At 52.0% G+C, this 27,789-nt stretch overlaps 11 protein-coding genes across 12 annotated transcripts; 5 read left to right on the forward strand and 6 right to left on the reverse strand.

The window, feature by feature from the left end:
* The first annotated feature begins 89 nt into the window (after positions 1-89).
* PPTG_09689 (hypothetical protein) lies at positions 90-3,449 on the forward strand. Its single transcript, XM_008904711.1, has 5 exons — positions 90-777; positions 840-1,160; positions 1,232-1,309; positions 1,368-1,462; positions 1,542-3,449. Exons 1-5 carry the CDS (start codon positions 133-135, stop codon positions 2,284-2,286), a joined length of 1,884 nt encoding a protein of 627 aa, XP_008902959.1. The 5' UTR covers positions 90-132; the 3' UTR covers positions 2,287-3,449.
* Positions 2,302-4,299, reverse strand: PPTG_09690 (methylmalonate-semialdehyde dehydrogenase (acylating)). The gene is made up of 5 exons (XM_008904712.1): positions 4,116-4,299; positions 3,981-4,055; positions 3,433-3,903; positions 3,308-3,376; positions 2,302-3,242 (listed from the first exon to the last, which is right to left on the reverse strand). The coding sequence occupies exons 1-5, from the start codon at positions 4,272-4,274 to the stop codon at positions 2,364-2,366; spliced, it is 1,653 nt and encodes a 550-aa protein (XP_008902960.1). The 5' UTR covers positions 4,275-4,299; the 3' UTR covers positions 2,302-2,363.
* A 403-nt stretch (positions 4,300-4,702) lies between these two features.
* PPTG_09691 (hypothetical protein) lies at positions 4,703-6,297 on the forward strand (the record flags this gene model as incomplete). The annotated part of the gene is made up of 1 exon (XM_008904713.1): positions 4,703-6,297. One exon carries the CDS (start codon positions 4,703-4,705, stop codon positions 5,867-5,869), a length of 1,167 nt encoding a protein of 388 aa, XP_008902961.1. The 3' UTR covers positions 5,870-6,297.
* A 768-nt stretch (positions 6,298-7,065) lies between these two features.
* PPTG_09692 lies at positions 7,066-10,746 on the forward strand. Of its 2 annotated transcripts, XM_008904715.1 has the most exons (2): positions 7,066-9,436; positions 9,521-10,746. In XM_008904715.1, exon 1 carries the CDS (start codon positions 7,096-7,098, stop codon positions 9,334-9,336), a length of 2,241 nt encoding a protein of 746 aa, XP_008902963.1. In that variant the 5' UTR covers positions 7,066-7,095; the 3' UTR covers positions 9,337-9,436; positions 9,521-10,746. The 2 variants fall into 2 exon arrangements, with proteins under 2 accessions (XP_008902963.1, XP_008902962.1); XM_008904714.1 differs by having other exon boundaries at positions 7,066-10,746.
* Positions 9,386-11,340, reverse strand: PPTG_09693 (hypothetical protein). Its single transcript, XM_008904716.1, has one exon. It carries the CDS (start codon positions 11,274-11,276, stop codon positions 9,507-9,509), a length of 1,770 nt encoding a protein of 589 aa, XP_008902964.1. The 5' UTR covers positions 11,277-11,340; the 3' UTR covers positions 9,386-9,506.
* Positions 11,341-12,396: 1,056 nt separating this feature from the next.
* PPTG_09694 (hypothetical protein) lies at positions 12,397-16,170 on the reverse strand (the record flags this gene model as incomplete). Its single annotated transcript, XM_008904717.1, has 1 exon — positions 12,397-16,170. One exon carries the CDS (start codon positions 16,168-16,170, stop codon positions 12,397-12,399), a length of 3,774 nt encoding a protein of 1,257 aa, XP_008902965.1.
* Positions 16,171-16,281: 111 nt separating this feature from the next.
* PPTG_09695 (hypothetical protein) lies at positions 16,282-20,517 on the forward strand (the record flags this gene model as incomplete). The annotated part of the gene is made up of 1 exon (XM_008904718.1): positions 16,282-20,517. The coding sequence occupies one exon, from the start codon at positions 16,282-16,284 to the stop codon at positions 20,515-20,517; it is 4,236 nt and encodes a 1,411-aa protein (XP_008902966.1).
* A 52-nt stretch (positions 20,518-20,569) lies between these two features.
* PPTG_09696 (hypothetical protein) lies at positions 20,570-21,266 on the reverse strand (the record flags this gene model as incomplete). Its single annotated transcript, XM_008904719.1, has 1 exon — positions 20,570-21,266. A coding segment is annotated over one exon (697 nt), but the record flags the coding sequence as incomplete, so codon positions are not given.
* A 1,269-nt stretch (positions 21,267-22,535) lies between these two features.
* Positions 22,536-23,667, forward strand: PPTG_09697 (hypothetical protein). Its single transcript, XM_008904720.1, has one exon. The coding sequence runs from the start codon at positions 22,592-22,594 to the stop codon at positions 23,324-23,326; it is 735 nt and encodes a 244-aa protein (XP_008902968.1). The 5' UTR covers positions 22,536-22,591; the 3' UTR covers positions 23,327-23,667.
* Positions 23,653-26,521, reverse strand: PPTG_09698 (hypothetical protein). Its single transcript, XM_008904721.1, has 7 exons — positions 26,435-26,521; positions 25,235-26,335; positions 24,837-25,172; positions 24,675-24,761; positions 24,139-24,605; positions 23,919-24,075; positions 23,653-23,848 (listed from the first exon to the last, which is right to left on the reverse strand). The coding sequence occupies exons 1-7, from the start codon at positions 26,483-26,485 to the stop codon at positions 23,714-23,716; spliced, it is 2,334 nt and encodes a 777-aa protein (XP_008902969.1). The 5' UTR covers positions 26,486-26,521; the 3' UTR covers positions 23,653-23,713.
* An 8-nt stretch (positions 26,522-26,529) lies between these two features.
* On the reverse strand, positions 26,530-27,748 carry PPTG_09699 (hypothetical protein). The gene has a single exon (XM_008904722.1). The coding sequence runs from the start codon at positions 27,667-27,669 to the stop codon at positions 26,680-26,682; it is 990 nt and encodes a 329-aa protein (XP_008902970.1). The 5' UTR covers positions 27,670-27,748; the 3' UTR covers positions 26,530-26,679.
* Positions 27,749-27,789: the final 41 nt, after the last annotated feature.

Consider the following 27,789-nt stretch of genomic DNA (forward strand, 5'->3'; position numbering starts at 1 on the left):
TTTAGACCAAATATTTGGTCATTTGAGAATCGCAAATCACAAAAGTAAAAATGAGATCACAAAAATTGGCTACAAACAAAATATGTGACGCTCAATTATAGACATCATTTGAGTAGACATCATTTGAGCACCATGAGGTTCGGCGTCGCTCGAGAGGAGGAGACCGCGCCGCCGGCACCGACCGACGAAACCAACACGTATTGGGACGTGCAAGAGGTACAAAAGCCTCGCGTAGATGTGATTCCAGACCGCCGGCGGTTCCGTGCACCGAGCTCGGACAGTTCTACGACGTCCAGTGACGAAGAAGACGCGTCAGACTCGGACTCTGCGTTGACGGACAGCGACCGCGGTGTTAATGCGGCGACATCGGCTCTGGGTACATTGCATCTGACAACCAAGTCACGCCAAGAATTGCTGAAGCAAATAGAGCGCGCATGCGAGCGCAAGGCGGTGCAGGCGGTGACGGGTAGTGGCGCGTACCAGGCTCTGTGCAAGACGCTGCAGCGCGCACGGCAGGACGCGGAGGCTCAGCTCCGCCAGATAGATGCAGACTTAGGCAGATCCGAAGAAGAGATGCTGAGGAAGCAACAGCAGCTGGAGAGGGAGGCGGTGACCAAACTGCAGCAGATTCGGTCGAAGGAGCGATCAGTCATTGAGAGTGTGGAGAAGGAACTGCGAGCCTTTCAGCAGGCGCGAGACGATGAGCGACGACGAGAAGAGGAGGAAAGGGAGCGTGAAGAAGCTGCGGCACGTCGTGAAGAAGAAGCTCGCGAGAAGGTGAAGTCATGGAGCTGTTGACGTTGATGCAACAATGAACTCTAAGGTAAATATTTGTGCAGGCATTGCAGGAGGCCAAGGAGAAAGAGGAAGCTGCAGAGGCGCAGCGTAAGGCAGAGCAAGAGGTGGAGAAAGCGCAAGCGAAGGCGAAGGCCCAGGCGGCTGAACGCGCAGCGGAGAAGAAGAAACAGGAGGAGGAGCGTCAAAAGGAACAAGCCGCGACGAAAGCCGCTGAGAAAGAAGCCGCAGCTCAAGCCAAGAAGTACGTCGTGGAAGGACATGAACGTATTAAGCGTCTGGAAGAGCTTCAACGACACACCAACGACATCCTGGATAGCCCTGATCCGGCCGTGAAGAAGATCCGAATGCAGATCAGGCGTGAGGTAAGTACTTGCTGTGTCTTTTTAGTCAAGACACTTGGGTTATATTGACGTGGCAATGCGTTGATTGTTAGGCTGGTGTGTGTAACCAAATTGCTGCGGCTCCCTCTGCTATCAAGAACGTCGTCAGCAAGATTCAGCAGCTACTCCAGGTAAGCAATGGCCGTACAGTGTAATACTACGACCGTGGACTGACGATGTACGGCGCAGATGGCCAAGTCCTCAGGCGACGCGTACTTCAAATTCGCGCTCGACATGGTGGCGTCAAACTTGTCCAAGCAGGTAGAAGGTCGTGCAGACTACAAGTACGTTGACCTGGTGCTGTGTCTTCCTGTTCTGAGAGCTTTTATCTAACCAGCGAACTGTGCTATGTCATCGCTGCAGATCCTGCTACCCTATTGCGCACGTGATCAAGATGAGTTGTGTGCAAACCCCGGAGCTGACGGACGTCATGCTGGGGTACTTCCACAAGACCTGCGTCTTCACAATCCCGGACAACCCGGAGAAACACGCGTCACAGTCGATCGCCGAGTATAAAATATCTGTGGGATTTCACAAGGCAGTGGGCGAAAGCTCAGATCCAGATGGTCTGGAGCACGTCACGGAGTACACAAGACGCATGACGATGGTTTCTGCTGTGCTGGCTGCTGTTCAACAGACCACTCCATGGGATGGAAGTCCGTCTCCGCCTGGTCTGGAGCTTGGAGATTGCTGGGCTTGGCTGGCTCGGTTGGTGAACGAGCCGCCGCACCTCATGACTGGCGCTTTGACTCTGACCATCCTGGAAGTGGCAGGCTTCGAGTTGCTACGTAACTACAAGAAGCAGTTCCACAAACTGCTGGTTCTAATTGCTCGTGACGTGTGTCCGCGACTCAGCAAGAACGCCAAGACTGGAGCTGCCAACGCTGCTGGCCAACTCGAGATGTTTGTGAGCCAGTACCAAGCTAATCGCTGCATGCTCAACGAGCCTGATGGACGAAAACTTGAGGAGACGAAGATCTCAGAGGATGATGAAGAAAGAACTGATCGTGATGACTACGGAGGTGGCGGTGGCTACTATGGTGGTCGTGGAGGAGGCCGAGGTGGTGGACGTGGAGGTCGGGGCCGCGGTGGTGGACGGAGGCGTTAAAATACAATGAGAACAGTCGAGTGTCAGTCCATTTATTTCATGATTCACTCACTTACTGACAGTCTGGTTGGGTTGTTTTACTTCTGGCCGAGCGTGGGCATCACAGCGCTGTAGCGGGTCTTCTCGTTGTAGTCCCACAGCGACGTGACCGTCTTGATCTGCGTGTAGAAGTTGATACCAGCCTTGCCGTAGAAGTTCAGGTCGCCACGGATCGATGCACGCGAGCCAGTGAACGAGAACATGGGCAGAGGGACGGGGATCGGCACGTTGATACCGACCTGACCCACATCGATTTCGTGTTGGAACTTGCGAGCGGCAGCACCCGAAGACGTGAAGATCGAAGTGCCGTTGCCGTACGGGTTGCGGTTGATGAGCTCGATCGCTTCTTCCAGCGTGTCTACGGACGTGCAGACCAGTACAGGAGCGAAGATCTCTTCCACGTACGCAGGGTTGTCAGTGCCCACGTTGTTCAGCACAGTAGGGCCCACAAAGTTACCGTTCGGGTACTTGGGAACCTTGACGTTGCGTCCATCTAGTAGCAGCTCAGCTCCATTGTCCACACCCTCTTGGATCAGACGCTCTGCTCGCTCCTTCGCCGCCACTGTGATCAGAGGACCGACATCAGTTCCAGGCTCCAGGCCGCCGTTCACCTTCATTTCCTTGGCCTTCTGTACGATGTCGTGCACCCATTCCTTGGACTTGCCGACAAACACCACGACTGACAGAGCCATGCATCGTTGACCAGCAGCTCCGAACGCAGCGCCAGCAAGAGCGCCAACAGCCTGCTCCTTGTCGCAATCAGGCATAATGACAGCGTGGTTCTTGGCTCCCAGATTGGCCTGCACACGCTTGCCGTTAGCGCTGCCACGAGAGTGAATGTACTCTCCAGCCTGATTGCCGCCCACAAACGAAATGGCCTTGATCTCCGGAGCATCGCAGATGAAGTTGACAGTGTCCTGAAGGGGAGCATGCAACGATTAGCGACTACTGAAATGCCTCAGCGTTCATATACGCGTCTTACATGAGCACCGTGAATGATGTTGAGAACTCCGTCCGGAAGACCCGCTTCTTGAGCCAGACGAGCAAGAATCTGCATCAAAGAAGAGTTAGAACTGAAGTCTATACAATAAACAACTTGCTGCTTACCATTGTGGCACCAGGGTCCTTCTCCGAAGGCTTGAGTACATACGTGTTACCGGTCACGGTGCCGGTGGGGAACATCCAGAGCGGAATCATGGCTGGGAAGTTGAACGGACAGATACCAGCACACACTCCCAGCGGCTGCTTGTACGAGTACGTGTCCAGGGACGTGGCCAGGTTCTCAGCCGTCTCGCCCATCATGAGCGTAGCAGCTCCACACGTGTGCTCCACAACTTCCAAACCACGGAAGACGTCGCCACGAGCGTCAGCGAGGGTCTTGCCCTGTTCGTTAGTGATGGACAAGGCGAGCTCCTCTGTGTGCTCGCGAATCAGGTGCTGCAGCTTGAGCATGACGCGCTGACGGTGCTGTACGCCCACCTCCTTCCACGTCTTGTAGGCACGAGCAGCAGCTTCCGTGGCTTGGCGCATCTCATCCTGCGTGGCCTCCGGGACCTGGCAGATCACCTCGTTCGTCGCCTGTACAGGTAGCAATACTGTTAGAACAGTGCAGCAGATCGGAGGCGCATCCCCTGCGGTCACGTAGGTAGATGTACCGGGTTGCGAAGGTCGATCCACTTGTCAGTCTTGGACTGCACGAACTTGCCATCGATGAACAGCGGTACACGCTCCTGTAGAAGATAGCGTGGTTAGTTACATGATGACGAAGGATGAAGAGGCTCCACACGCACCACAGAGGACGTGGAGAAAGCGCGCGCGGGGCGGCTGGCAATGACAGAGCGGGACACACGGTGCAACATGATAACGGGCACAGAGGTTCGATCAACGCGGCGCAAAAGGGAGAATGGGCAGACCGCAGCGGTCATCAGGACGGTAATTCGCTGCATCATGCTCGATGTTTTGACGCGTACTTCAACATATCCTAATTGGACAACTTGGTCTTTTTTATATAACAGTAGTTGCTAATTTAGGGTGTTATCGTAAAGCTTTGCTACACCAAGCATCCTGACATCATCAGTGCTATGAGCCATGACTCATGACCATGGCAGGCATAACATTTTGCGCACCGTTGGAGTATACGTAGAAGGAGTTCACTCGAGAGGTGTATCCTCAGTGCGTGGTTGAGGAAAGTGGCGCTAGCTCCTCCCATCAAGCTTTGTAGTACAAAGTTTGTATTGTGCTTTCGACTTAAAATTTCCGTGCGCGGTTCTTCGAATCAATCGCCCAGCAATCGCGCAACCTTTGCACTAGCATATTATATGCTGATAGATAGGCACATTTGTTGCACTTGCACCAGTTCGACTTCTGCTGGGAGAGGATGGCTGCAGCCACGGATGGAGGGAGCTCTGCTGCAGCAAGTCCAGCCCCTCCATATATTCAAGGCGCTGGAGCTACAGAGTCTCCACTATCACCATCAACCCATCAACTCCCCACACGTTCATCACCAACCTGTCCACGCCCTGCACGAAGGACGCCACCCTCATCTTCATCATCATCGGCGCGGGTTTCTCCGTATCCATTGCGGGTGCGCACACCTCCACAAACAGCTTCAACTCCACAAGCTTCCAGAGGCCACCGACCGCGTGTCTCCATCGACGATTTACCTGATGAAGGTGATCAGCACTTCTTGCGCTTGGTTGTGGAACCTATTGTCAAGTCTACTGTTGGGCAGCGGGATGCTACGGGCAGACATCTCGAGATTTTTGCTGCAAGTGGTGCATCGTTCGCTGACATAATGCACAAGCTATGGGAGAAGTTTAGTGGTAACATCAAGGGGCAGGCTGTGAAGACAGATGACACTTGGTCACTTGAGACGCCAACGGAAGCTTCATGGAGCAGTGTCATGCAGCTCAAATCCAACGGCCGAATCGCTTCAGCAACGAAGACGCCAGAGCTTTGGAATAAGTGGATCGTTGATCAGAAAAACAATCCGGTGACACTGTCGATCTACGAATACGGTCAGGCGGTCTCCAACGCACGTCTTTTAGAGGAGTTTTTGCAGGCTTGCATTCGACCACAGAATACTGATCGATCCGGAGCTGCTGCAGAAAATGTTATGCGCGATATGATAATGCAGCTTCAAGAAATCTGGGGAAATACGTACCAAGCGAGCGCAGTAACTTGGAGAATGTGGGCGAATGACATTATGCGCAATCTGGATCGTTCGACCAGGGCAAGAGCTGTCTTCGACGCCCCACCAACCCGATTGGAGCGCTATCTAGGCCCGTCTGATGGACTAGTTCACGAGCATTTGACGCGTCTCACCAGATCGACTCGTGTAGCACTTGACACTGTGAACTTTGCGCTTGCTGATAACGCCGAGCTTACGAGAGACTGGGAAGCATTTGGACGCCGACTAGAATGCCACAAGCGGGCATTAGAGGCGCGAAAAGAAACTCTTGAGGGATATCACGCTGATGTTCAAATGGGAGTAAATCGTTGCTGCTTGACTCGCTATAATGCCGCTGAAACGACCGCTTCATGAATCCAAACATAAACTCAATGGGATTGAAAAATGGGCAGTAAGCTGGAAGAAATATAGGAATGATTCCAACGCTGCGTAAGAAGTGAATGATTTCGGGATCTCGATGAATGGATGCGCCGTCCAAAAATCCAAACGGAGTTGGAGCCAGGATACTGGCGTACGTGTCCACGCGCCGAGTACGCAAAGTCGCGGCAGCATTGAAAGAACTGAACACGATCAAATGTGCCTTCCGTGTTGTAGTAATCTATGATGCCGGTCACTCCCAAAAATGCTAGTATTGTGACTCGTGGTTTGCGCTGAAAATCACCTCGAATCGCAACTTTCTGACCTCTTAACGAATAACCTCGCTTCCGAATCATTCCACGGTTATCAAACGATACTTCGTCAAGAAAGATAATGTTGCTGTGGAACCAGTTAATATGGCTGAGCTCGTCAACAAACCGGAACACATCCTGTTATTTGATATGCATAGCTCGCCTCTCTAGAACCTTTCGGGTAAGTCCACCATCGTGAATAATTTGCCACACGGTCGAAACTGAGATGCTCACTTGATACGCGCGAACAAAAGCGTCTCGAGCTTCATCCAAGTAAGCTAATGGGTGTTCAGCGTAGAAGTCACACAACCATTTCCTATGAGCCACCGTAAATTTTCTTGTCGCTCTGGAGTCAACCCGCTGGTACGTCCCAGTCCACTCGTAGACGTGAATCCACTTGCCAATAGTTTTCACTGTCTTATGGTAGATGTGTGCAAGCTGCGCACGCGAGTATCCAAGGCAATAAAACCCGTAAAGACAGTGAAACACTGTATTCGGATGAGCATGCTGTCGAGTCACGGCTTCTTCCATCGTGTTGCTGAAGGACAGCAAGTGTGTAGCGAAAAAACCTGTAGCACACACAAGCTGGAGTACGTTATATTGCCTTAGGATCTGCAAGCTGTGCACACAAACCTGTGCGAGAGGCAGCGGCAACTTGCCGCCGCAGCCGGCAAGCTCTGCTCTGGAAGCGGTGATAAAAAATATTTTGACCAATCAGGTCAGTCTGTTGATTCGTGTTGGATTTAGACAATCCCCAGAAAATTGTAAATTTGACTCGAAATGACAATACCGCCGACAAGTTTGTAGCGCTGACAAGTTGAAGCGAATGTACCGTAGTGACTCTGTTAATTTCGATCTCGTACTTAGTTCGAGCAGCGTTAAAAGCACCAGCCACACATTATTGCCGGCAAGATGAAGCGGTTGCTATCGCTCGGCGCGCGGACGCCTCGTCGGGCCTCCGTGCCACTTCATCGCCATCTGTTCACATCAGAAACTCCTGCTGTGCCCAAGTCAGAGCGTGATCGCGAATTCCTGGCTGCATTGCAGGTTTTCTACCGTTTAGAGGGTCATTTCACCGTTCCGTTCGAGTTCGTGGTGCCCACTCCTCCTTCAGACGTCGATGTCGAGAGTTTCCCGTGGCCCAAGAAGACATGGGGCATGGATCTAGGCAATCGACTCCGTCTCTTCACACGTGGGCGTTGTAGTCCCTTTAAATGTGCGTTGCTACGTACTGTCGGCTTCCCGTTTGATGACTGGAAGACGTACGTGTGGGAAATGCAGATCATCCCGTCGCTCAAGGTTTTCCAGGAACAGGAGGGTCATCTTTTCGTACGTCAAAGCTTCCAGGTGCCAGTGGGTGACGACAGGTGGCCACGTGCAGCATGGGGCGTCAAACTCGGCTCACAATGTCAATTAATCCGTCGTGACGCTGAGGATGGTCTCTCGGAGCAACGCAAGCAGCAGCTAGACGCCATGGGTTTCGTCTGGAGTGACGCGCAATGGAAGTGGAAGATGCAGTTCCTCACAGCCATGAAGCACTACAGGAATCTCTATGGACACTGCGCAGTACACCACACCTTCAAGGTGCCTACAAACGACCCATTCTGGCCCGAGGTGAACTGGGGATACAGGCTCGGACATGCCGTAGCCAAGGTTAAAGCCAATTTGGAGGAACACGCCATGACACCTCGAGCTATGGCGGATCTTAGAGAACTAAACTTCTTCGAGGACGGACTGTCGCGTGATGTCTGGCGGGAAGCCTTGATGCCGAGCTTGGAGCTCTATCCGAGTCTCTTTGGCGACACATTCATTCCGCAAGACTTTGTAGTGCCCAGTGAAGCTCCATGGCCTGAACGTGCGTGGGGCATGAAGCTCGGATACATCGTGGAGACCATCAACTCTAGACGCATCTTTAAAGACGAGATCCAGAATGACAAACAGAAGCTCAAGGAACTCGGTTACGCGTGGGAATCGCTCTTCGGGAAATGGGCCAAGGAGCTGCTACCAGCGTTACGATTATACAAAGCCAAGTATCATCATTGTGACGTGCCGTCGTGGTGGGTTGTGCCTTCGAACGACGAGTCCTGGCCCAAGGCGCTGCGTGGGTATCACCTGGGCAAGCAGGTGGTTCGAGTTCGACGCAATGGACGCGGCAGTACCGATGTGGCTGATGTTCTGTCCGAATTGGAGGCTCTCGGCTTCAAGTTTAACGCATTTGAGAGTTATTTCGTCGACCGTGTACTGCCGGCGTTAGAAGTGTACGCGGAGATCTACGGCGACACTCATGTGCCTCAAGGTTTCATCGTGCCATCCGAGAGCACATGGCCGCGCCCTTCGTGGGGGACGAAGCTTGGTCACACTGTACGCAACATACGCAATCGGCATCAGCACGCGCAACAAGTAGAAATATATCGCGATCGACTGGAAGAACTCGGCTTCGTGTGGAGCATTTACAAGTCCACAGCTGCTACGAAGCGCGACATTGTGGACCCCAGTGTGGAAATCTACAAGGAAATCAACGGCGAAGACGCTGAAGTACCGAGGAATTTCACTGTGCCTGCAGACGATTCGCGTTACCCCGAAGTAGCGAAGAACTTTGAGCTGGGCGCATGGATCTCTCAGTACAACAAGCGCAGCACTGGGTTACTCCCGTTCCAGACTCAAGAAGGCAAGAAGAAAGCGATTGCAGCCAATGACAAGCGTCATGCGCAGGCCAGAGCTCAAGGAAAACTTACGACTCATGCTGAGCAGTACTGGAAGGATGTATTGTTGTCTTCTTTCCTAGCTTATGCGAAGCTACATGGCAGTTGTGAAGACATGGACGGCAGCTTTATTGTACCAAACGAGGAGCCGTATCCGCAGTCCGCCTGGGGTCTTAATCTCGGTCTTCGTCTGCGTCATGTACGCCACGGCGTCCGCTACGCGAGGGAAATCGCCAAATACAGGGACGAACTACTCGAGATTGGTGTACTACGTGATGGAGACGGCATCCCGATGGAACTGAATGACGACGAGTACACTGAAGATGACGAGGACTTTGAGGAAGACGATGATTTTGAAGAAGAGTATGATGATCAAGAAGACTTTGATTATGAGGATGAAGACGATGACAGCGACGAGGACGAGCAGCGCAGAAAAGCACACCTCAACTAGTGCCAACTATCAAGACGTCAAGATGTCATGTGATGGTGCAATGCTGTTAGGAGTTTTGAGAGAAACGAATATATTGTGTTCAAGCGCCTCAAGACCCGACGTACGCACTATTCTACACTGTACACGCTCCTCCTATGGGGATCAGAGAGTCATCAACGACAAAATACTAATTACATGTCCACAGGACGCCGCCTGGAGTCGACAAGCTGTGGCATACTTTGTGTTCTCTGCGCGGACAAGATGCCTTCAATCCGGTCAACCGTCTGCTCAATGGAGCTGATTCGCGACGAGTGTTGAGTCAACGTCGCCAACAGCGTATCGTGTTGCTGAGCCAGGAGCTGCTGGGTGGATGTGATGCGGTGGAAGAGCTCGATGCAGGACGAGTCAAGACTCTGAAGCTGAGCGGGGGCTGCTTGTTGAGCAACTGCGATGTTTCCAGGCTCTGCAGACACCAGATCAGTGATGCAGAGCTTCGAGTTGGTCGTGTTGGAAGCCTTGGACGATGTCAGCTTGACGTTTGGATCCAGAAGTTGATACCGCGGTTGTGAGTTCGGAGCCGAGGACGGAGTCTTCGGTCCTGAACGACGCAAACTGCCTCGCTTACTACTGCGTACACTGCCGTTCGATGACACACTGGAAGCGTTGGAACGAGGCTGCGTAATCCGGAAGTCTCCGTCCTCAATCTCCTCCGGAACACTCTGAAGCGAAGCAGCACGAATCTCTGGGAAAGAAGGCATCGATTCCCGGCGCTTGTGACGCTTCTGCTTCATTGCAGGCGGGACAGGCACAGAGCCTTCGCCTATCAGCAGTTTTTCAGCTGCTGAAGACGCGTAAGAGAGTACTTCCATCGATCGAAGTGGCAACTTCTGCTTCGGCTTTGGGTCCATGACAAACACCGAACCGATGACGATCCCCGTGCTGGGGTCACAGATCGGCGTCGTAGCGTAGAAGCGGATGTTAGCAGAGCCTGTAACCAAAGGATTCTGGTTAAATCGAGGGTCCTTGGTCGCGTCCATGACGATCGTAGGCAGCGGAGTCTGCAGCAATTGAGAACAGAAGGCGATTTCTCGAGGTAACTCCGCCTGTGCGATACCGTAACGAGCCTTGTACCATTGACGCGTCTGATCCATAAATGCCACTGCAGCTACGTTGCATTCGAGAACTTGTCGAACGAGTTCACATACAGCATCGTACTCTTTCTCTGGCTCTGTATCTAGTACTTTGAACTGCGTGAGTATTTCGTGTCTGCGAGCTTCGTAGATCTCGAACTGTTCGTGCTCCGGAAGAAACTCAATCATGTCTGTAGCGGGGATAATTGGCTGTCCTCGGCGACTTCCCCTTTGACTAGCAGGGATCGTGGGTCCGCCGCTGCCTCCAAGACTGCTGGTATCACTCGCGTCACTATCTGCGTCGCTCCAGTTATCACAACCCGAGAAATCGGAGAACCGACTGCAGAATGATGTGCTGGTACTGGTTGTCTGTAAACTGTCTCGATGTGTCTTTTTCCCTTCCGGTTTGCACGTTTCAAGGGCGATTTCTTGTGTTTCTTCTTCTTCTTCGTTTGATTCAGACTGTTCCATGACTGGAGCACTGGCGTTGATGTTCTCGCTCTCAGCTAGCAGCATGGCCTTGTCGATGCAGTCGAAGCACAGACGCACCGTGACTTCCAATGTCGGGGTCACACGCACTCGTCGTCGTCTGTAGCAGTTGGAGCACACGATCTCGCCACAAGAGCGACAATGACGTTTGATCGAAAACGGACGGAACTTGCGCGCGCAGTAGAAGCAGTTGGGACGCTCCTCCATCTTGACCCAGTTCTCCTTGCCTAGAAGACGTACAGAAGACAAGGTGGACTTGTCGTTCATGATGGTCTGCAGTCGCTCCTCCTCATTCACGTGGTTCGCTGACAGGCCTCGTGGACGACGAGTACGAGCTGCCATTGCGAGTCTCAAGCAATCGAGTGGTATGACGATAAAAATACTTGACCGAGGTCAAGTGAAGAAATGAACAGTGCGGAGTTCTGACCGCCGTCGCAACCGGACTGGCGGACGCGAAAGAGAGCGTTTTACCAAGTGGTGACCACAGTCGTCACATGGACTGCCACTGTCGTCTCGGATGACCAGCGCTCGAGAGTATCCGGAGCAAACGTGGAGGTTTGGTTGCTGTTCTTTGTCAGGTGGAAGCCCCCACATGGCCGAGTTGTGGGCATCGAGAGCGGGCAGCGTCGCTGTTCATCCAACGATGGTACCTTCTGGTTGTCGACACCTATGCCATCGCTTCGCCATACTAAAAAGAGGAGCTGATTGTTGCCTCGTATCAAAAATATTGGAGCGGCATTTTTACAAGTCGGGATTGACGCCTGTTCAATTGACATGGCTACAAACTAGTCAGAATTCAATATAGAAATTTGTATTGCAACGGGTAGTCAGCATCTGCGACGTGTGCAATGCCACATGGGCTAACATGCGGTGGATGAAGGGCAACCCAGCGTAGCAGCAGGGCCCCGCCCCAGTATCCACTGCTGCATGCAAAGGCTCAAGTGCTATCGTAACTCGGATCGTGCTTGACTCGCCACAAAAAGACACTCTCATCTGCTCTCGAAGAAGCAGCCACAAAAGAAGAAATGTTTGACTAGAGCACACGCAGCTACATGCAGTCAACCTCACGGCACAATTTTTAAGCTAAGAGCTTGCGTTCAATGCAAGGCACAGCTAAATATCGTAGTATAAAAATGCACTTCATCGTCCGTAGGGACGTCGGAAGTTGCGTAGAACAACGTTCCGACGATCGTGTCTTGCATTGCTTGAAGCTGCACCCGTTCGCATTGACGTCTTTGACTGCCCCGTGCGTCGAGAACGGACGCAACAGATTGCAGTGGTATGGGAGACGAGTCGTCGCTCGATTGCAAGCTTCACATCAAAAATCCAAAGCTCCATCCGAGGATCGTTGTCCCAGGAGCGTATGGTGACAGCAACTAAGGCTCATTGCGTGGTGGTAGCATCTCATTGCCGTTGATCCCTTGCTTTATTCGTGCAATGTGGCATGGATGAGCTTGGAATGTCATGTGGCCTGATGCTCACAAGACAATGGCAGACTTTGGCCGATGAGCAGCGTCAAAGACCATCTGCTCACGCCGCCCACATGCTCAGAGTATTCGCGCAGCGTGGCGCTGTTTTGTAGACGAATAGCGGGTGCCCCGCGACGGACGTTATTGGTGATTAGAATTTGATGATCAACTGGTACTCCAGTTCGATCTTCAAGCTGGTATTTCAAATGCAGCACTGAATCATCTGGTTGAAGGCGGAAATCCAGACAAGCAAGTTTTTTCATCGTCTGCACCTGCTGGTCTCCGATCTTCTCGCTCTCGCCTGTTGCCCGCAGATGCAAACATTTAACACTGATAGTGACGGTTTCTTCACTGTTGTCGTTAGTTTTGAATGCTTGACATTCTCTGGTCTCGTTATCTGAGACCAGCGTAAGGTCAGCTGGAGCTATTGTGGTGCCATTGTTATCATCGGAACTCTTGCTTCTACCGAGATTTGGCTTTTGATGAGCTAGTAGTAGCAATTTCTGATCAACGAGCTGCTGCTCGAGTACTTGGATGCGTTGTCGCTGTCGATCGACAAGCACATCAGCGCGACTTTTGCTGGTCTTGATGAGTTGTTCTGGAGCTTGGTTCATTACGGGATGTGGCTTCAGCTTCGCAGTACTTGGGTCCTTTTTTCGGGGTGTCTTGGCAGGTTGTTTTGGCTTACGAAGATTTATCTTGAATCGACGTTTCGGATGAGGACTCCGAATTCCCTCTTGTTCCTGTTCTTGTTGCATTCGTCTGTGCAACACCATGAGGTACTGGATAATTGGTCTTGCAGAGTCAGTCGTTGGTTTTAGTACCGAGCTCATCGATCGCTTTGATGGCGTTGAGATCGATCGCCATCGTCCAAACCGCTCAATAGCCTGTAGAAACGCCACACCGTCGATCTGACGATTGCATTTAGTGTGTCCCTCACTTTCAGCATCTTCTAGCACCAGAAAACGCCTTACGAGATGTGTCAACTCCTTTTTGGAACACGTGAATGGCAACGTCCGGATCAATCGCTCGAAACTCTTCACATCAACTACCAACGTTGCAGAATTTCGTTTAGTACCTGGTCTTTGGATTGAACGAAGACGTTGTTCCAAGTAGAGATTCACGTCACGAGCCACCCCACGCCACTTTGGTTTATTACTGGACCTTTCTTCATCTTCGTCACTATCAACCCAAGCCTTTCGAGTTGATGCTCGATCAGTACGTAAGATAAGGCTTGCATCACGAAGACCGTCTAGCAACTTCTTGATAACTCCTTCACAGATAGTATCATCGGATATACCGTTCAGCCAGGCTTTTGTTGAATACATCGAACTGTCCGCACTACCATCTACGATACTCAAGAGAATTTTGTTACTCAGTGGATTTCGTCGTAACATCAGTGAGTGGAGCACTCTAGTACCGTCGTTTTGAGTCTCAAAAGCATGCCATTCCAGCGGGATTTCTGAGAATTCATTTTCTGCAGCATTTAGAACTTCCAGAAAAGGTAACTGCACTAATTCCTTGGGTAACGACTGCAAACAATTATCGTTAACATGAAGAATTCGCAGTTGTTTACACTCCGCAATTCCCACCGGTAACAATCGCAGCTGATTGCTCTGTAGTTCACATACTCGCAGTGCTGGGAGTGCTACGAAAAAATCATCGGGAAGTTCGCGTAAACAATTGTTCTGGAGGTGAAGAGCTTGACAATTTGCTAGCACTATCGGCGACCAATTCACCACATTTCGAAGACGGTTTCCACGCACATCAACGCTTGTTACACTGGTATTCACTGGTTTTGGAGGACCTTTACCTTCGACGTGAACAACAACAAGGCGAGGCAGAACTCTAAGCTGATTTTGCGCTAGCGAGATGGCTGAATGTCCTTCAGGTAAAGGATAGGAAGAAAGAGACTCGCCTGTGAGTTGGTTCTGGGATAATGTCATCTCTTCCAGACGTAGCAGCTCACCAATCGAATTAGGTAAACTTGACATTTGATTCTGATGAAGTAGTAGCCTTCGTAGGGTTCCAAATAAGACGTGAATCTCCTCAGGTAGCGTTGAGAGTGCATTAGCATACAGATCCAGTGTAATAAGCCGACTTCTACCTTTCCAAAGCTTCATAACGTCTCCACGAATTGACTGTATTGCATTTCTGGACAGATCTAAAATTTCTAGATTTGGAATCGCCACCAGCGCACTAGGTAAGGAGGTGAGTTTATTCCCACTCAACCGAAGATCTCTAAGCACTTCCAATTGACTCCACATATCGTCAGCCCCCATAAAACTCGCATCACGCAGCAGATTGTCCGACAAATTCAACGCTCGGAGGTTTTTCAGGTTCCCTAGTGCCGATGAGATGCTTTCAAGGCGATTATCCCGAAAATCCAAAATTTGTAACTCTTTCAGAATTCCTACAAAATCTGGAATCGAGGCCAGAAATTGACCTGGAAGCGTCAATTCACGTAGCAACGCCAACGTACCACCAAGTCGAGAGTTTATACTTTCATCGCATTGCAACCAGTGACTTAATCCTGCTGGAGCTTGCAATGCTCGGATATTTTGCAGCTCGGCCTCTAATTGAGTTGTGGCTGATCGAATCCTCGCTTGGGCGCCTGGAACCTTCGCAAGAAGTTCTCGTTTACGAGTAATCAGCTCATGTAAATGACCCCTCGCAGTGTAGTTTTCGACCAAATGTTGAATAGCTTCCCCACGATCCGCATCTTTCACTGTTAAGGGGTCAAACCCCCACATCCGCTGCACGAAGCGTACAAATTCCGCGTCTTCTGTAACATTCCCATCGCTTGTAGCGAGATGAAACTGGAGCAGATCGTGAAGCGTGACTGCTTCGGTACCCACGACTTGGAGCCAAGCTTCAGCAGCTTCTATCTCTGCAGTGGAACAATGGCTGCGCTGTAACTTGATCGCCGCGTGAATGTGGTGAATTCTTGTGTAATCGGGAGGAGGACGATAGCCTTCTCCTCTTCGACCATCTGCGAGTTGTTCGAATACATAGCGTACTAAGGTCGTTCTCTCGAGTGGGAGACTGCGCAGTAATGCCATAAAATCCTCCGTGACAATCACAGCTTCAGGGCTTTCAGGATCACTACAGTGCTGGAATAACAATGCGTAGTCTTCATGTTCAATTGGGGACATTGGTTCTTGTTCAGTCTTCGGAAAACAGCGTTCAGTCTCGTTCAAAAGCCACAACAGCTTCTCGACAGACACGACGCGTTCTCTGCACAAATGTCGCTCGAAGTCTAGCATCCGAATGCCGTACAGCTCCAGACGCAAACGCAGATTCCTTACCAGGATGAACAGATCTCGACAATACGTTCGAAAGCGAAGCGTCCCCAGTACTTCTTGAAGACACTGCAGCTTCGTCCCAAGCTCACACGCTTCCGCTGGTGGTAACTTCGTTGAGTTTAATCCTTCCAAAACACTTCGCTTACGTTCATGAACCTGGATTTCTCGCTCTAGATTCTCGACATCGGCATCGAGTTTTGCTGAAATTTCGGCGAGAGCGAGCCACCGTTCTAGTGATCCAGGCTCAACAGCTTTAGAGACCGATTGCTGTCGTCCCTGGGAGCTACAAAGTGAACGGAGTGCCGTCACACTTGACGTTACTACGCTTCGTCCACGGTCGTTGGTGTCGCCGGATTGAAGACGTCGAGAGTAAAGCAGAAGGTCTGGCAGACTTCGCAGCGAATTGAGCGTCGAGATTTCGGCTGGAGACCGCGTCAACGGCACTGGGTCCGTCTTGACCATTTTTCCAGGCCAACTCACACGTGAAGAGGTGACGAAGAGGACGATAATTTTATCGGAGACCAACTCGACGTCGTTTCAAGATCCTGTCGAGTTGGTATCCAGTCGGTCACCATGGGGATGGCAAGTTCACGCGTGCTGACGTCGAAGTCTCCGTCGTGGTATGGTTTGCAGTGCGGTATGAACTACTCGAAGCGAGATTTGATGGTGTGGCCGCAACTGGAGCCTCTGGCTCACTGGTTCACGGCTCAAGATACTCGACGACTGTATCTTCGTCTTCACAGCAAAGCAGGAACGACGGGTTTGTTGACGTTGAGTGAGTTTCTGCAGTGGCTTGACTTCGAAGATAACCACTCCGGTGGTTTGGATCGACGTTCCAAGGGATCGCGACCAGAAATCTCGGATGTCATGACACCTCCACTGCGTGGAAACCAGCTACGTCTTGGCTGTGAAGATACTGCTAAAGACCCACCGTCGATCTTAGAGAAACATCTACAGCATGCCTTTCTTACATTTACTGACGGACGTGGTGGTCGCCTGTACGCTCTGGAGTTCCTAGCTGCCATGGTCGTTATCTCTCGAGCGATCTGGGACTATAACGAAAAGATGACGTTGCTGCTAGAGTTATTCCATGACCCCGCGACTTCCACCAATAAAGCAACAGCTTATACAAGTGCTCAACGTCTAAAGGAGACGGACGTAGCTCGTCTCTTTCTTTGCGTCATGAATGGCGTAGGTCGAGCCACTCAAGGAGTCGCTACAGTCTGGCAGACTCACCAACTCCGCGTGGCTACTTTTGCTCGACAAAGCGCTTTCCACTGTATGCAGAGCATCATGAGCACACGTACGTGTACGAACAATGATCCATCAACCAGCAGGAGCGTATCGACTGAGGAATTCCGAGTGTATGTGACCCGAACGCCGGCTCTGCATCAATTCCTGTCACTTTTCTCGGGCGAGGAACTTCGAAACCCGCTCACGTTCGAGCGTAGTGCTGCTCATTGTTCACGACAAACGGAGCTGTACGAATCACTGCTGCGTCGATACGTGACGTTCGAGGGCCGTGAAGAACGCCGTCGCAATAGTGCAGCACTGCTAATACAGTCCACATGGCGACGTCGCTGTTCGCTGTTCGATGCCCACCGTCGAGCCGAAGATCGAATCGCGCAGCGGCACAAATCGGCGGTTCAACTGCAAGGTTTCTTCAAGCATCGACGCGTTGCTCGAGAGCTTGAGGCACGTGCTGAGATCGAGAGATCGGCACTAAACGGAGGTGTATTCGCTGCTGGTTCAGGTCCCAGTATCGGGATCGCGGCGGACGCTAAGAAAGACAATTCAGGTGCCCCCGTTCGACTCATTGAAGCTTTCGTGAACCTCAATGCAAAGCTGAGGACGTTGACTGCGTCCTCTACGTTTGCGTTAGGCATACAAGACGACGGTCACTCAATATTCGCTTGGGGACGCTGTTTACCACGGATTTATAACGATAGTGAGAGTAAAGTCTGCCTAACGCAAGCTACGCCACGTCGGCTACATGTTCGCTTACCAGTACCGATAGTTGAGGTGGCTTGCGGCTTACGACACGCCCTTGTGCTTACTCAAGACGGTATGGTGTACTCGTGGGGGTTCAACGACCACGGACAATTGGGACACGGATCAGCAGAAACTCTGACTGCTCGCACCTCCGGTCGAGTGCGTTATGCGTCATACTACGATGAACGCTCAGGCGAAGAGGAAGACTATTTGGCTTCCCCAACTAAACTTCTCTACTTTGAAGGCTGTGCCGCTCAGCAGGCAGATCCGATCCCAGTAGCTCATGTGTGTTGTGGAGATTACTATTGCATGGCGTTGAGTCGAGCAGGAGACGTCTTCACATGGGGTGAAGCATCCGAAGGCCAACTCGGCCATGGCGAGACACACGAGTATTATCAAGTTGCTCTAGCGGACCGTCACATGGTCAGCTCAGCGTACACGTACTTGGCACAGCCCGAACCAGTGTTGGCACTTTGCGACGTATGCATCGCCCAAATTGCATGTCGAGGGAACCATTCCGTCGCATTGAGTACTGCACAAACGGGGTATAAGCTTTATGAATGGGGAAACTGGGGTAGACGACGAGGTGTGGACAGCGAACACGCTTTCGTGCCGGAAGAAACAGTCGGAGTCTCTGCCTTGAGACTGCGCCAAGTCGCTGTTGGAGACCACCACATGCTGGCTGAAGGTGCGAGTGTCTGGCTAAAACTTGCATTGCGCACGAATGGACCGATCCAGAACGGAGAGGAAGAAACAGGTTTCTTTGTAGAGCCATTGGCAGGAGCGTCAAGTTCTCTGGAGGCTATTGAGAGAGACTTTATGGGGAAGGAGTCGACCTCTTGGGTCTGCTGTATAGTTGACTTGGATGCAGACGACGTTGATGAAGACGATAGTGATAACACTACAGGTACCGATGCAATCACAGAGGAGATCGACAAGGGTGCGCTCTGGCATAAGCGAGCAGAGAGATTTGCGTTGAATCTAGATGGACTAGCAGACTTTGATCCACACTCACTACGTCTTGTTAGTGCGCCTGGTAGTGCAAATAACTCTGCTAGTACGTACGCGCAAGGAGTCGATCAATGGCTACGTGGTCGGGTGGCAAACAGACTGGTGGTCATGCCTCGGGGTAAACCCGCCGGGTTTTACATGCAGTTCCGTCTTCCCAACAGCACCGGACAGGAGTCAAACTACGGAGACTCTAGGAATGAGGGAGAAGATGACGATCCCAATACCAACTTCGAAGCCTCTGGGGTGGTGCTGGAGCTGGCCGTGTGTGGGTCCAACACGGCTAAACGTGTCGCTGGACGGCGCGGATTTACCACGCATGTGTTTCATCCGGCCATGGAAGCGGCTGCTAAACGCCTCAAGCAACAGCAACTGCGTGCGCGATCTGTGACCAAGAAGAAGCCGACGGTCGCATCCACCGAGATGAACAGCATCTTCGTGCTAGAGATCGACCAGAGTGTGCTAACACCGTTGGCTTCAGCCGTCGCCGAGGGAATCGGAACGGAGAGTGAGGCAGAACTGGAAGCGGAGACCATCATTAGTGACATTGGCCACCGTGTACTGGAGCTTCAAGAAGCCGGCGCGCTTGCTGTGCTTGTGGTGCTTGATCTGTTTGATGCTGATGCGTTCTCATTGCGCTTTTCGGACGACTCTGGGGTGTTTATCCCAGTGTTCATGGTAACACGACAAACTCAAGCTGTCGTCATCGGATCCTATGGAGACGTAGGACCTGTTTCGGAGCCTGATGATGGAGATTCAACACGACGCACCTCATGGACAGTCCAAGAAATACTGAATTACGTGCTTGTATCTCCGACAACGTCAGCTCCACAGCCAAGTGTTGGCAATTTACCACGTCGTTCCTTTCAATCTATGATTCCAGCATTTTCGTTGCAGCCACCACCGCCTCTTATGGCTCGATTCTTCTACCGCACAGATACTGCAGCATCCAGAGCTCGGGGTGCGTTTGCCAATGGAGCAACCGCCGTGCTGTTTGTGGCAAATGAAATCCCGTCGGAACCTTCACAGGAACCACTTCGGCGATCTCTGTCGATGGCTTTACCAACGCACACCACAAAGAAACACCAACTTGTCGGACTCATTCCACATGAACATGGACAACGATTGCGATCTGCGTCTCGCTTAGCTACCATCGAGACGCCAGCACAGACACCGCCAGTACGCCGCTGGTCGTTGTTTGGAGCTTCGTCGACGTCCAGTGCTACAACGAACTGTGATTTGGTCGCTGACATGCAGTTTGAATTGCGTCCAGGTGGTACAACTTATGCTTGGGGTGAAGCCGAGAATGGACGATTGGGTTTGGGAGAAGTGGTTGCTGCGAATACGGGAGATGACTCGACGGATATCCCCGATGTTGAGTCTTTACTATTTCAGGATGGATACGAGGCTCTCACAGACGCCACGTACAGCTTTGTGGCGCAACCAACACGGATTCCTACCCTTGCAGGTGTGGAGATGAATCAAGTATTGTGTGGGAGCGCGCATTCACTGGCTGTGACCACGAACAGCAAGGTGTTCTCCTGGGGACGAGGTGCACGAGGACAGCTTGGCCATGCTATTACCTCCTCACGCTCAGCAAGCACTGCGGCTTCTCCTACGGATGAGTGGACGCCACGAATGGTTCGTGGGCTCCGTTACGATCGAGTTGTACAGGCTGTTGCAACTGACCAAAGCTCGCTCTTTCTCTCGGAGATCGTAGCACCAGCTGTGTTCGAGCAGCGGAGGCGTCAGCTCGTCCAGCTCCGAGCCATCTCGAAACAAACCGTAGTCCCTGCAACTGATGAGTAATAACTAATTAGTTGATAACAAGACTGGCACTTGTTTGGTTGGTGAACGTATCCTATTCTTGCTTAAGTTGAAGCACCTCGCGCAGTCTCAATACTAAGTCCAAGCAATGAGAGGCCTGCTCCTCCACATAAATCGCACCAGGATCACTTCCTGCATTGCCGTGTGCTAAGGTCGACCGTGAAGTTCGGCGTTCCAGCAATTGTGTCAGTCGGGCCTCGGCTGCACTTCCGTTCCGGTTAATACGTGTATCACTCTCAAGTTTTGGTAGACTCGACAAGCCCGCAGCCTGAGTCTCATCAGTCGGCTCCTGTGGTAACACATATAGTTTAACGTCGCGTAGCTCCCACGTTTCCCAGAGCGGCGACGGCTGCGAGAGGTAAACGCAGAAGCTGTCGAATATGTGTGGATTCCAGCTCACAGGCAGCTGATCCAGCTTGATGATCTGCCAGTTCTGCGCATCGTCCTCGCAATGCACATGCTGCATGAGCGGGTAGGTGGTTGCCAACTCTGTGCTGGAGCCGTCAACGTTCACCTGTACAAGCCTCAGCCAGGCTACGTAGTAGTTGCGAAACACGAGACAGCAATGCAGCGAAGGCTTGCTTGGGGTCAGCAAAGACAGCTTGAAGCCGACGCCGCCTGTAGCATTGGCACTAGGGTTCACAAGCTTGGACGAAGCCGACGGTGAGGAAAAGGGCGAGGCAGAAGGGGTCACAGGCAGCCTAGAGATCTGGATCGGCAGCTCCATCATGCGCGATCTTAAATAGCAGTACAGTAGTGCACGCGAAGGGGCGCGACCTTTCGGGTTCCAATCAGAAGGCGTGATTTGTGGAATCTTCAACAGTGTACCATATTAGTGGTACCATTCTGACGTGGCAAGCCTGCCGGAAGTGCAATACGCATTTCAGTACTGGAGCGTGGCGCCCGGTTCGGCGGACATAGTGGGAATTTCCACTGGTGTTTTGGGCCCGGGTTTTGAGTTGAACAACATTTTTGCAATAAGAATGATCATAGGGCGGGACTCAAGCTGTCCCTCTGTCTCATCTGCTCTTACAGTTACTTATATTTGGACCATCACTAATACTTGCCGCGAAATTCTCAGGTGCAGCTGAATAAGCTGAAGACACGCGATGTCGCGAGTACAGGCGCTGAAAAACTGCAGTGGCTGAAAAGATCAGCGACACCATGCTTCGTCAGAGTGTGTAAGCTAGTCGCAGAGCTAAGAAGATTTGTCTTCTTGCGACGCCATGAGAGCATCTATCGGACTCCAACCAAGAATGCGTGTCGCTATCGCAGCGCGCTCAATGAGCACATCCGCATTTATCTTTTGTAACCTGCATTTAGCTGTCGCTTACTAACTGTAAGTACCAATTTCCAGGTTTAACAGAATAATATGCGGGCGATAAGACGGCAACGGCATTCCTAGCGGCCCAGAACGTCCCCAGCAAAAATATCGACGCCTATTGTTGTCGATGAAGCATTATCGAGCGTTTGACCAAATGCAGACTGCTCTGGTCTCAAATAGTCCCCAAACCGCGCGAAGCCACCCACTGCCTTCTAGCCAATCGACCTAACTCGACAAAAGCTCACACCAAACTACGCAACCTTGCCTCTCGTTAGAAACACTGGCACCAGTGGTGCTTGTGTAGAGCTCTGCACATATGTCTCTAAACTAGCAGACTATTGCCCTTACTGTTGTAGCAGCTAGTAAAAATATGTTGCGCAAGTGTGATACCGCTCTATCATTCGGAGTTTTCGCTGCTCCGAGTGTAAGAAGTTGGCAGTGTCCAATTGCCAAACCGCCGCCAAGTCTCACAATTCTACCGGTCGGTGAGGGAGCAGGGTCGGATCCAGTATGGGCTTGAGTCGCCGTGGAAAATGCCCAGTGCGAGTTGCACCAGCCAACTTCGCACTCCGATAGCTCAACCGTTATTGCCAACATTTTTGGCAAGTTCCTCGCGAAAAGCGATAGCAGCTTTGCAAGTGCAAAAGCGCAGCCACCCTGGTGCAATTCCTCATTCCACAAGACGCGCAGTAGGGCGCACTACACTAAGAGCCTCCAGCCAGTCGACAAGGCATGAGCTTCGATCACGGACACGCGGACTTTAGCGAGGAAGAAGATGAGGAGCTCATGTTCGCTTTCGAGGAGCAGGACGAAGAGCTCTCGCCGCGTCTGCACAACGAGGGCTCGCACATCTTTCACTCGATCGACGGCGTGGATTTCGAGCGTCCAGCCAACCCCGTTGCCGCCATCCTCGAGCGTCGCGAAGCTCTTGATCAAAAGAAACGCGGACGGGAAGAAGACGAGGTACAGGTATATGAAGCGAACTTAGCCGAAGAGAAACCCGTCGCAACCCCCGTCCTCAACAACCGCAAGCGCAAGACGTTCGATCTTCCCAACGCCCCCGCGCGTGTCATCCGCCCATTGGCCAAGAGACTTAAATCCAACGCGTCCGAGCGCTCCATTACGGCCCCTGCCTGTCTTATGAACAATCTATCGCTCCAGATATCGAGGGAGGAAGCGATCCCTGAACTGGAGCACGAGGAAGAGAAGAGCAACGTCCCGTTCCGCTCCGCCTCCATCAACATCCCAGACAGTTTCCAGCCCATTCACTGGCCAGGAGACGCCGCAGTTTCACGCAACTCCGGACGGGATCGAAGTCAGTCGTGCAGTTCTTCGTCTTCGTCCAAATCGTGGACCAGTGGCCTCGGGCTCTTCTGTCGTCGCAGTCTGGACGTGTCTTCCCCAATGCGCATGCGCTTCAACGACCTGATGCTCCACTCGTCGGCCGGAAGTTACACGGGCTCGTGAACACTTTGGCAGCGTGCTACACTACACTAATCGCCAAAGGCAGGCCATGTCCATTCTGTCCTCACTCAGCCCCACAAAAATCTCAGCCTTCATCGTCAGGGACAGACCATAAAAACACACAACGGCAGCGGTTCCAAGCAGTGGAGCTGACTGCCAGCCAATCTATTGCATCTATCTAACCACGCAACAAGAGGCCATGCAGCCCACCCACCGCTCGATGCGGTGGGCCCCCACCAGTACACTCGATGGGTTATTTATTTTGCATGAGAGAAAGTAAAACAAAAAAAAAACACACCGTGGAGATGACATACACTCCACAACCAACACACATTCCTCACGCAGTTCTCTTTTCCATTGTGTCAAAATGATGCGTTTAACATCTTCAGTTTAGCTCAAAAGCTGTTGCAGTTCTGCAAGACATTCCTGTACCACGGGCGAAGTGGCTTGGCTGGCCTTTGCAGCAGTGAAAATGGCAATGTGAACACCCGCCGTTTCTTTTGCCTTGGCGTCGCCACAATGTGCCTGTAGTATTTGAATAAAAAATTCATCATGTTAGACAAAAGCTCCACATGTTGCATTGGCAAAGACGTACCAGTGTGCCGATGGCCACAAGTGATCGCAGGATCGTATCGTCGCCTAACTCCTGGACAGTGTACGAGCCGTTGAGCAGGTCGGCGGCCAATGAGACCACCACAATCTGGTCATCGGGTGGCAGGGCTCCTGGACTTGCTACTTGTGCTCGCGCGAAGCTAAACAAAACAACAAAATAGTCAGTAATTACCTTCCACCATGTCAACACGAGCACAACTTACTTGAGGAGAACAGTCGACAGACTCAGCGCCACAAGTTTGTGGTGGAAAGTCTGGAACGACGGCAATTTGCTCAGCATCTCCGTCTTGTGAGCCAGAATAGCCTTTCGAGCCTCATCGTGCAAGAACATGTTTGCAAGCACACGCAACGATAGCATACGCGTTGCCACAGGAATCGCGTCGTCGCCATCAGTGGGTCCTGGTTGCAATCCCAAGGACAACACCTTGGTGACAAGTGTGTCTAACCCAGCTTCACCCAAAGCTGCTGGACCCTGTGGGTGGACCAGCACAAGGCGGAGAAGATCCAACGTTGGGAAGGCGAACTTTGCAGGCCACTTGTCTAGTGCATTCTTCAATGTCGTGATCTCGGGGGGAGCGAATGTGCTCGAGTGGTAGAACGCAGTGTCCTGGACAGTATGTACGATCTGGTCAAGCGCGATCAGCTGGGAGTCAATGAGAGCTTCTGGAGCCTACAATAACACAGTACAGCGATCAAAAGTTAATAAGATTTTGAACTATTGCATTTTAGAGCAACAAACCTGAGCCTCCTTCATCTTGTCGTTAAACTGACGCAACGTGGTCATGAGCTTGGCAATTTTAATCGTTTCGAAGGTGTTGTAGCCAGACTAAAAACACGCATCAAGTGTTAGTTAGTTAGACAGACACGGGCACTTGTCCAAATCATAGCAGGAAAGACGTACCACAGGGAAGTATTTGTATCGTGAGGCAGTGACAGCAGGCTCGCTAGAAGCGGCACCAGTAGCTGCAGAGTACGCACTATCATCGTTTCCGAGCACAGGCGGACGGTACTCGGCAGCACGCTGTGTGATGTAGTCAGCGATTTCTCGCAGATATCCCTGGTCCAGCATGTGCTTGTCGATAAAAGTTTGCGCCACCGTGAATGGATTCTGACCCTGGTTGTATCCGATCTCCAGCTTCTTTAACCCACCAGGCAGTTCAATCTCAACAGGGATCACCATATCGTACGCCTCGCCGTCTACCACACCGCCACCGCCAGTTCCAGTCACTTCCCCAATCTACAAAAATATCAATAGTTAATCCATTTCTAAGTCATCCACAGCAACACAGTATATCGTACGTCAATCCACGTTCTCGACGGTCCGCTCCATTGACAAGCCCACGCCTTCGAGCCCCGACGGAACATCTGAATCTGTCCGTCTGAAGTCCCGTTGACACTGGCACGTTGCTCGTAATCAGGAAGCGCCTCAATCTCCACGCCACTCGGTCCACGAGTCTTCGCGATCCGCGCTTCCTCCACTGCAGCCTCGAACGAAGCCACCGCATTCGGATCCACACGTGCAGCATCATGTGTGAACACCCGCACAACTTTATCGTCACAGCCAGTAGCAAAGTCTCCATTCGGCAGTGCAGTAACACACCACAGTCCTCCTGGATGCTCCACCGTCTGAATAAGAGCCCCTTCCGGCGACCAAACACGCGCTGTGCAGTCTTCACTAGCAGATACCAGGAACCCGTTGCTCAGTACACAAACACCCAACACGAAGCCTGGTTTGCCTTCAGCATTTAACGGATGCTCCATACTGGCCAGTACAGTTCCGTCCAGTGTACGCAGCTTAATGGATCCATCGTTGGAGCAGCTTACGAAGCCGAGATCAGGTACCAGAGCCAGCTGTCTGATGGGGCCTCGATGGTCTGTTAGCGTCTTGGTCAGTGCGTACGTGTCCTTGGCCCAGAATCGCAGCTTGAAGTCCGCCACACTGTTGCCCACCTGTTGACCAGTGGAGCCTGTGACCAGTGAGCCATCGGGCAAACCCAAAACGCACACGCCGTTCTCGTGACCGGGTAGAATCTGTAGACACTGGAGCGTCTCGAGACTCCAGACACGTGCCGTGCCGTCCCAGCTACCGGATAGTAGCAGTTTCTTGTCCGTGGAGAGTGCAAGAGAGATGACTCCACCCTCGTGCCCTTGAAGGAGACCGTAGCGCTGGCCCTGGGCGTCGAAAAGGCGGATGTTCTTGTCCATACTGCCAGTCGCGAAGCCACCACCTTCGAGCGCCACACTGGCCGTGACCCAGTGCTCGTGGTCGAAAATGACAGCGCTCTCCATTGCTACAAAGCTGCCGATGGTGGAGCTGGAGTCACGCAGCCAGAGGCGAGCTACGGAGTCCATAGCGCCGGTCATGAGGAGATCATTAGACAGAGAGGAGATGCAGCGGACCTATAGAGACGTACAAAGGGAGATAGTGAATAAGAAAAGTGTGGGAGGTAGTCCGAAGAATGGAGAAGACAATGGAAGCAATAGACGGTGAGAACTTACAGCGCCCTCGTGTCCACGCAGCTCGCAGTTGACGTCGTACGTGGCCGCCATTGTCAATTCCTCCTCGATTGAAGGGGAAGATAATCGTTTCTAACGGGAATAGATCGTTTCTAAATGCACTTAAGTCCGATCACTCACTTCAACATAAACTCACTTAGGTGCGATTCACTTCAACATGCTCCTTTGCCCCACAACTGGACTATTTGACATTATGTTCGCTTGAGATGCGATCCTCACAACTCGCCTCAGGCGGCCTCGATGATAATGCGTTGAGTGTTGTCACCGGTGTTGCAGCTCTTCAGCTTCATCAGCTTATTGCTAGCATTGTCGAATGCCAGACAGAATCCTGCGTGCTTGACGTGCTTGATCATCTGGTTGGTGGCATCATAGCTCCACTTTTGGTTGCCCTCGGTAGCGATGCACGCGTACGTGTGCACTCGGCCACCATTCCAGGCCTCGTAAGCGTCCAAGCACTGTCCGTTGATCTTGGAGATCAGGTGGTTCGAGTTGGCGTCCCAGAACCAGTGCTGCTCCCATTTGCCCGTCGACACGGCACCCACGATCTTGTCCTGGGGCGCTGGCTGCAAATACGCATTGATTACGCTGGAGCCGTGCACGGTGGCAGCAACAGCAGTCGCAGGGATCATACGCCACACCTGGTTGTTGTTGTTCAAGTGACAGCCCCAGAGCTGTAGCTTACCCGCACCGTTGTTAGCAGACAGATCAGCGTCTAGACAGAAGCCGTTATGTTTCAGATGCTTCAACTGGTTCGTGGTAGAATCCAGATTCCAGTGCTGGTTGGCCTCGTTCACGTTGCAGGCGTACACATGAACGATACCGCCGTCCCAAGGCTGGTAAGCGTCAAGGCACATGTTGCTGACCTTTGCCTTAACAAGGTGGGTGCTAGCGTCATAGTACCATTGCGACCCGGCGACGTTATTACCGCCAAAGGCGATGGCGACGTTATCACCGTTGCGGACGAGCTGAGCGAAAGGTTTCGAGGACTCCATCGTATAGAAGCGCACAGAGCCATCCGAGAACGTCCAGCCGTCCGTGATGTCGTTGGGATCCATGATACCCCATTGCTGGTTCGGGTTGTTGGGCGAGCATCCGTAAAGATGAAGTTTGTTGCCCTGCCCAGCGTCTTGATCGAGACAGAGGCCCTGGTGCTTCACGTGCTTCAGCTGACCCGAAGCGCTATCATACATCCACTTCTGGTTGGTTTCACTGTCCATGCAGCGGTATACGTGAACGATACCGCCGTTCCAGCCCTGGTAAGCATCAAGACAGCGGTCGCTGCTCTTCGAACGGACCTGCTTCGTAGCAGAGTCGAAGAACCACACCTGCTGCTCCTG

Source organism: Phytophthora parasitica (genome assembly GCF_000247585.1).
Source record: "Phytophthora parasitica INRA-310 unplaced genomic scaffold supercont2.18, whole genome shotgun sequence".
Taxonomy (NCBI): Eukaryota; Oomycota; class Peronosporomycetes; order Peronosporales; family Peronosporaceae; genus Phytophthora; species Phytophthora nicotianae.

Bases quoted from the DNA above. Each gene is read 5' to 3' on its own strand.
- PPTG_09689 (XM_008904711.1), top strand. From the start codon at position 133: ATGAGGTTCGGCGTCGCTCGAGAGGAGGAGACCGCGCCGCCGGCACCG. The intron at 778-839 runs GTGAAGTCATGG...ATATTTGTGCAG, and splicing joins AAGAAGAAGCTCGCGAGAAG to GCATTGCAGGAGGCCAAGGA. The intron at 1,310-1,367 runs GTAAGCAATGGC...TGTACGGCGCAG, and splicing joins AGATTCAGCAGCTACTCCAG to ATGGCCAAGTCCTCAGGCGA.
- PPTG_09690 (XM_008904712.1), bottom strand. From the start codon at position 4,274: ATGATGCAGCGAATTACCGTCCTGATGACCGCTGCGGTCTGCCCATTC. The intron at 3,904-3,980 runs GTACATCTACCT...CTACCTGTACAG, and splicing joins GGATCGACCTTCGCAACCCG to GCGACGAACGAGGTGATCTG. The intron at 3,377-3,432 runs GTAAGCAGCAAG...TCTTTGATGCAG, and splicing joins AGGACCCTGGTGCCACAATG to ATTCTTGCTCGTCTGGCTCA.
- PPTG_09692 (XM_008904714.1), top strand. From the start codon at position 7,096: ATGAAGCGGTTGCTATCGCTCGGCGCGCGGACGCCTCGTCGGGCCTCC.
- PPTG_09693 (XM_008904716.1), bottom strand. From the start codon at position 11,276: ATGGCAGCTCGTACTCGTCGTCCACGAGGCCTGTCAGCGAACCACGTG.
- PPTG_09697 (XM_008904720.1), top strand. From the start codon at position 22,592: ATGAGCTTCGATCACGGACACGCGGACTTTAGCGAGGAAGAAGATGAG.
- PPTG_09698 (XM_008904721.1), bottom strand. From the start codon at position 26,485: ATGGCGGCCACGTACGACGTCAACTGCGAGCTGCGTGGACACGAGGGC. The intron at 24,076-24,138 runs GTAAGTTGTGCT...TGTTTTGTTTAG, and splicing joins CTGTCGACTGTTCTCCTCAA to CTTCGCGCGAGCACAAGTAG. The intron at 23,849-23,918 runs GTACGTCTTTGC...CAAATACTACAG, and splicing joins TTGTGGCCATCGGCACACTG to GCACATTGTGGCGACGCCAA.
- PPTG_09699 (XM_008904722.1), bottom strand. From the start codon at position 27,669: ATGGACAGTGAAACCAACCAGAAGTGGATGTATGATAGCGCTTCGGGT.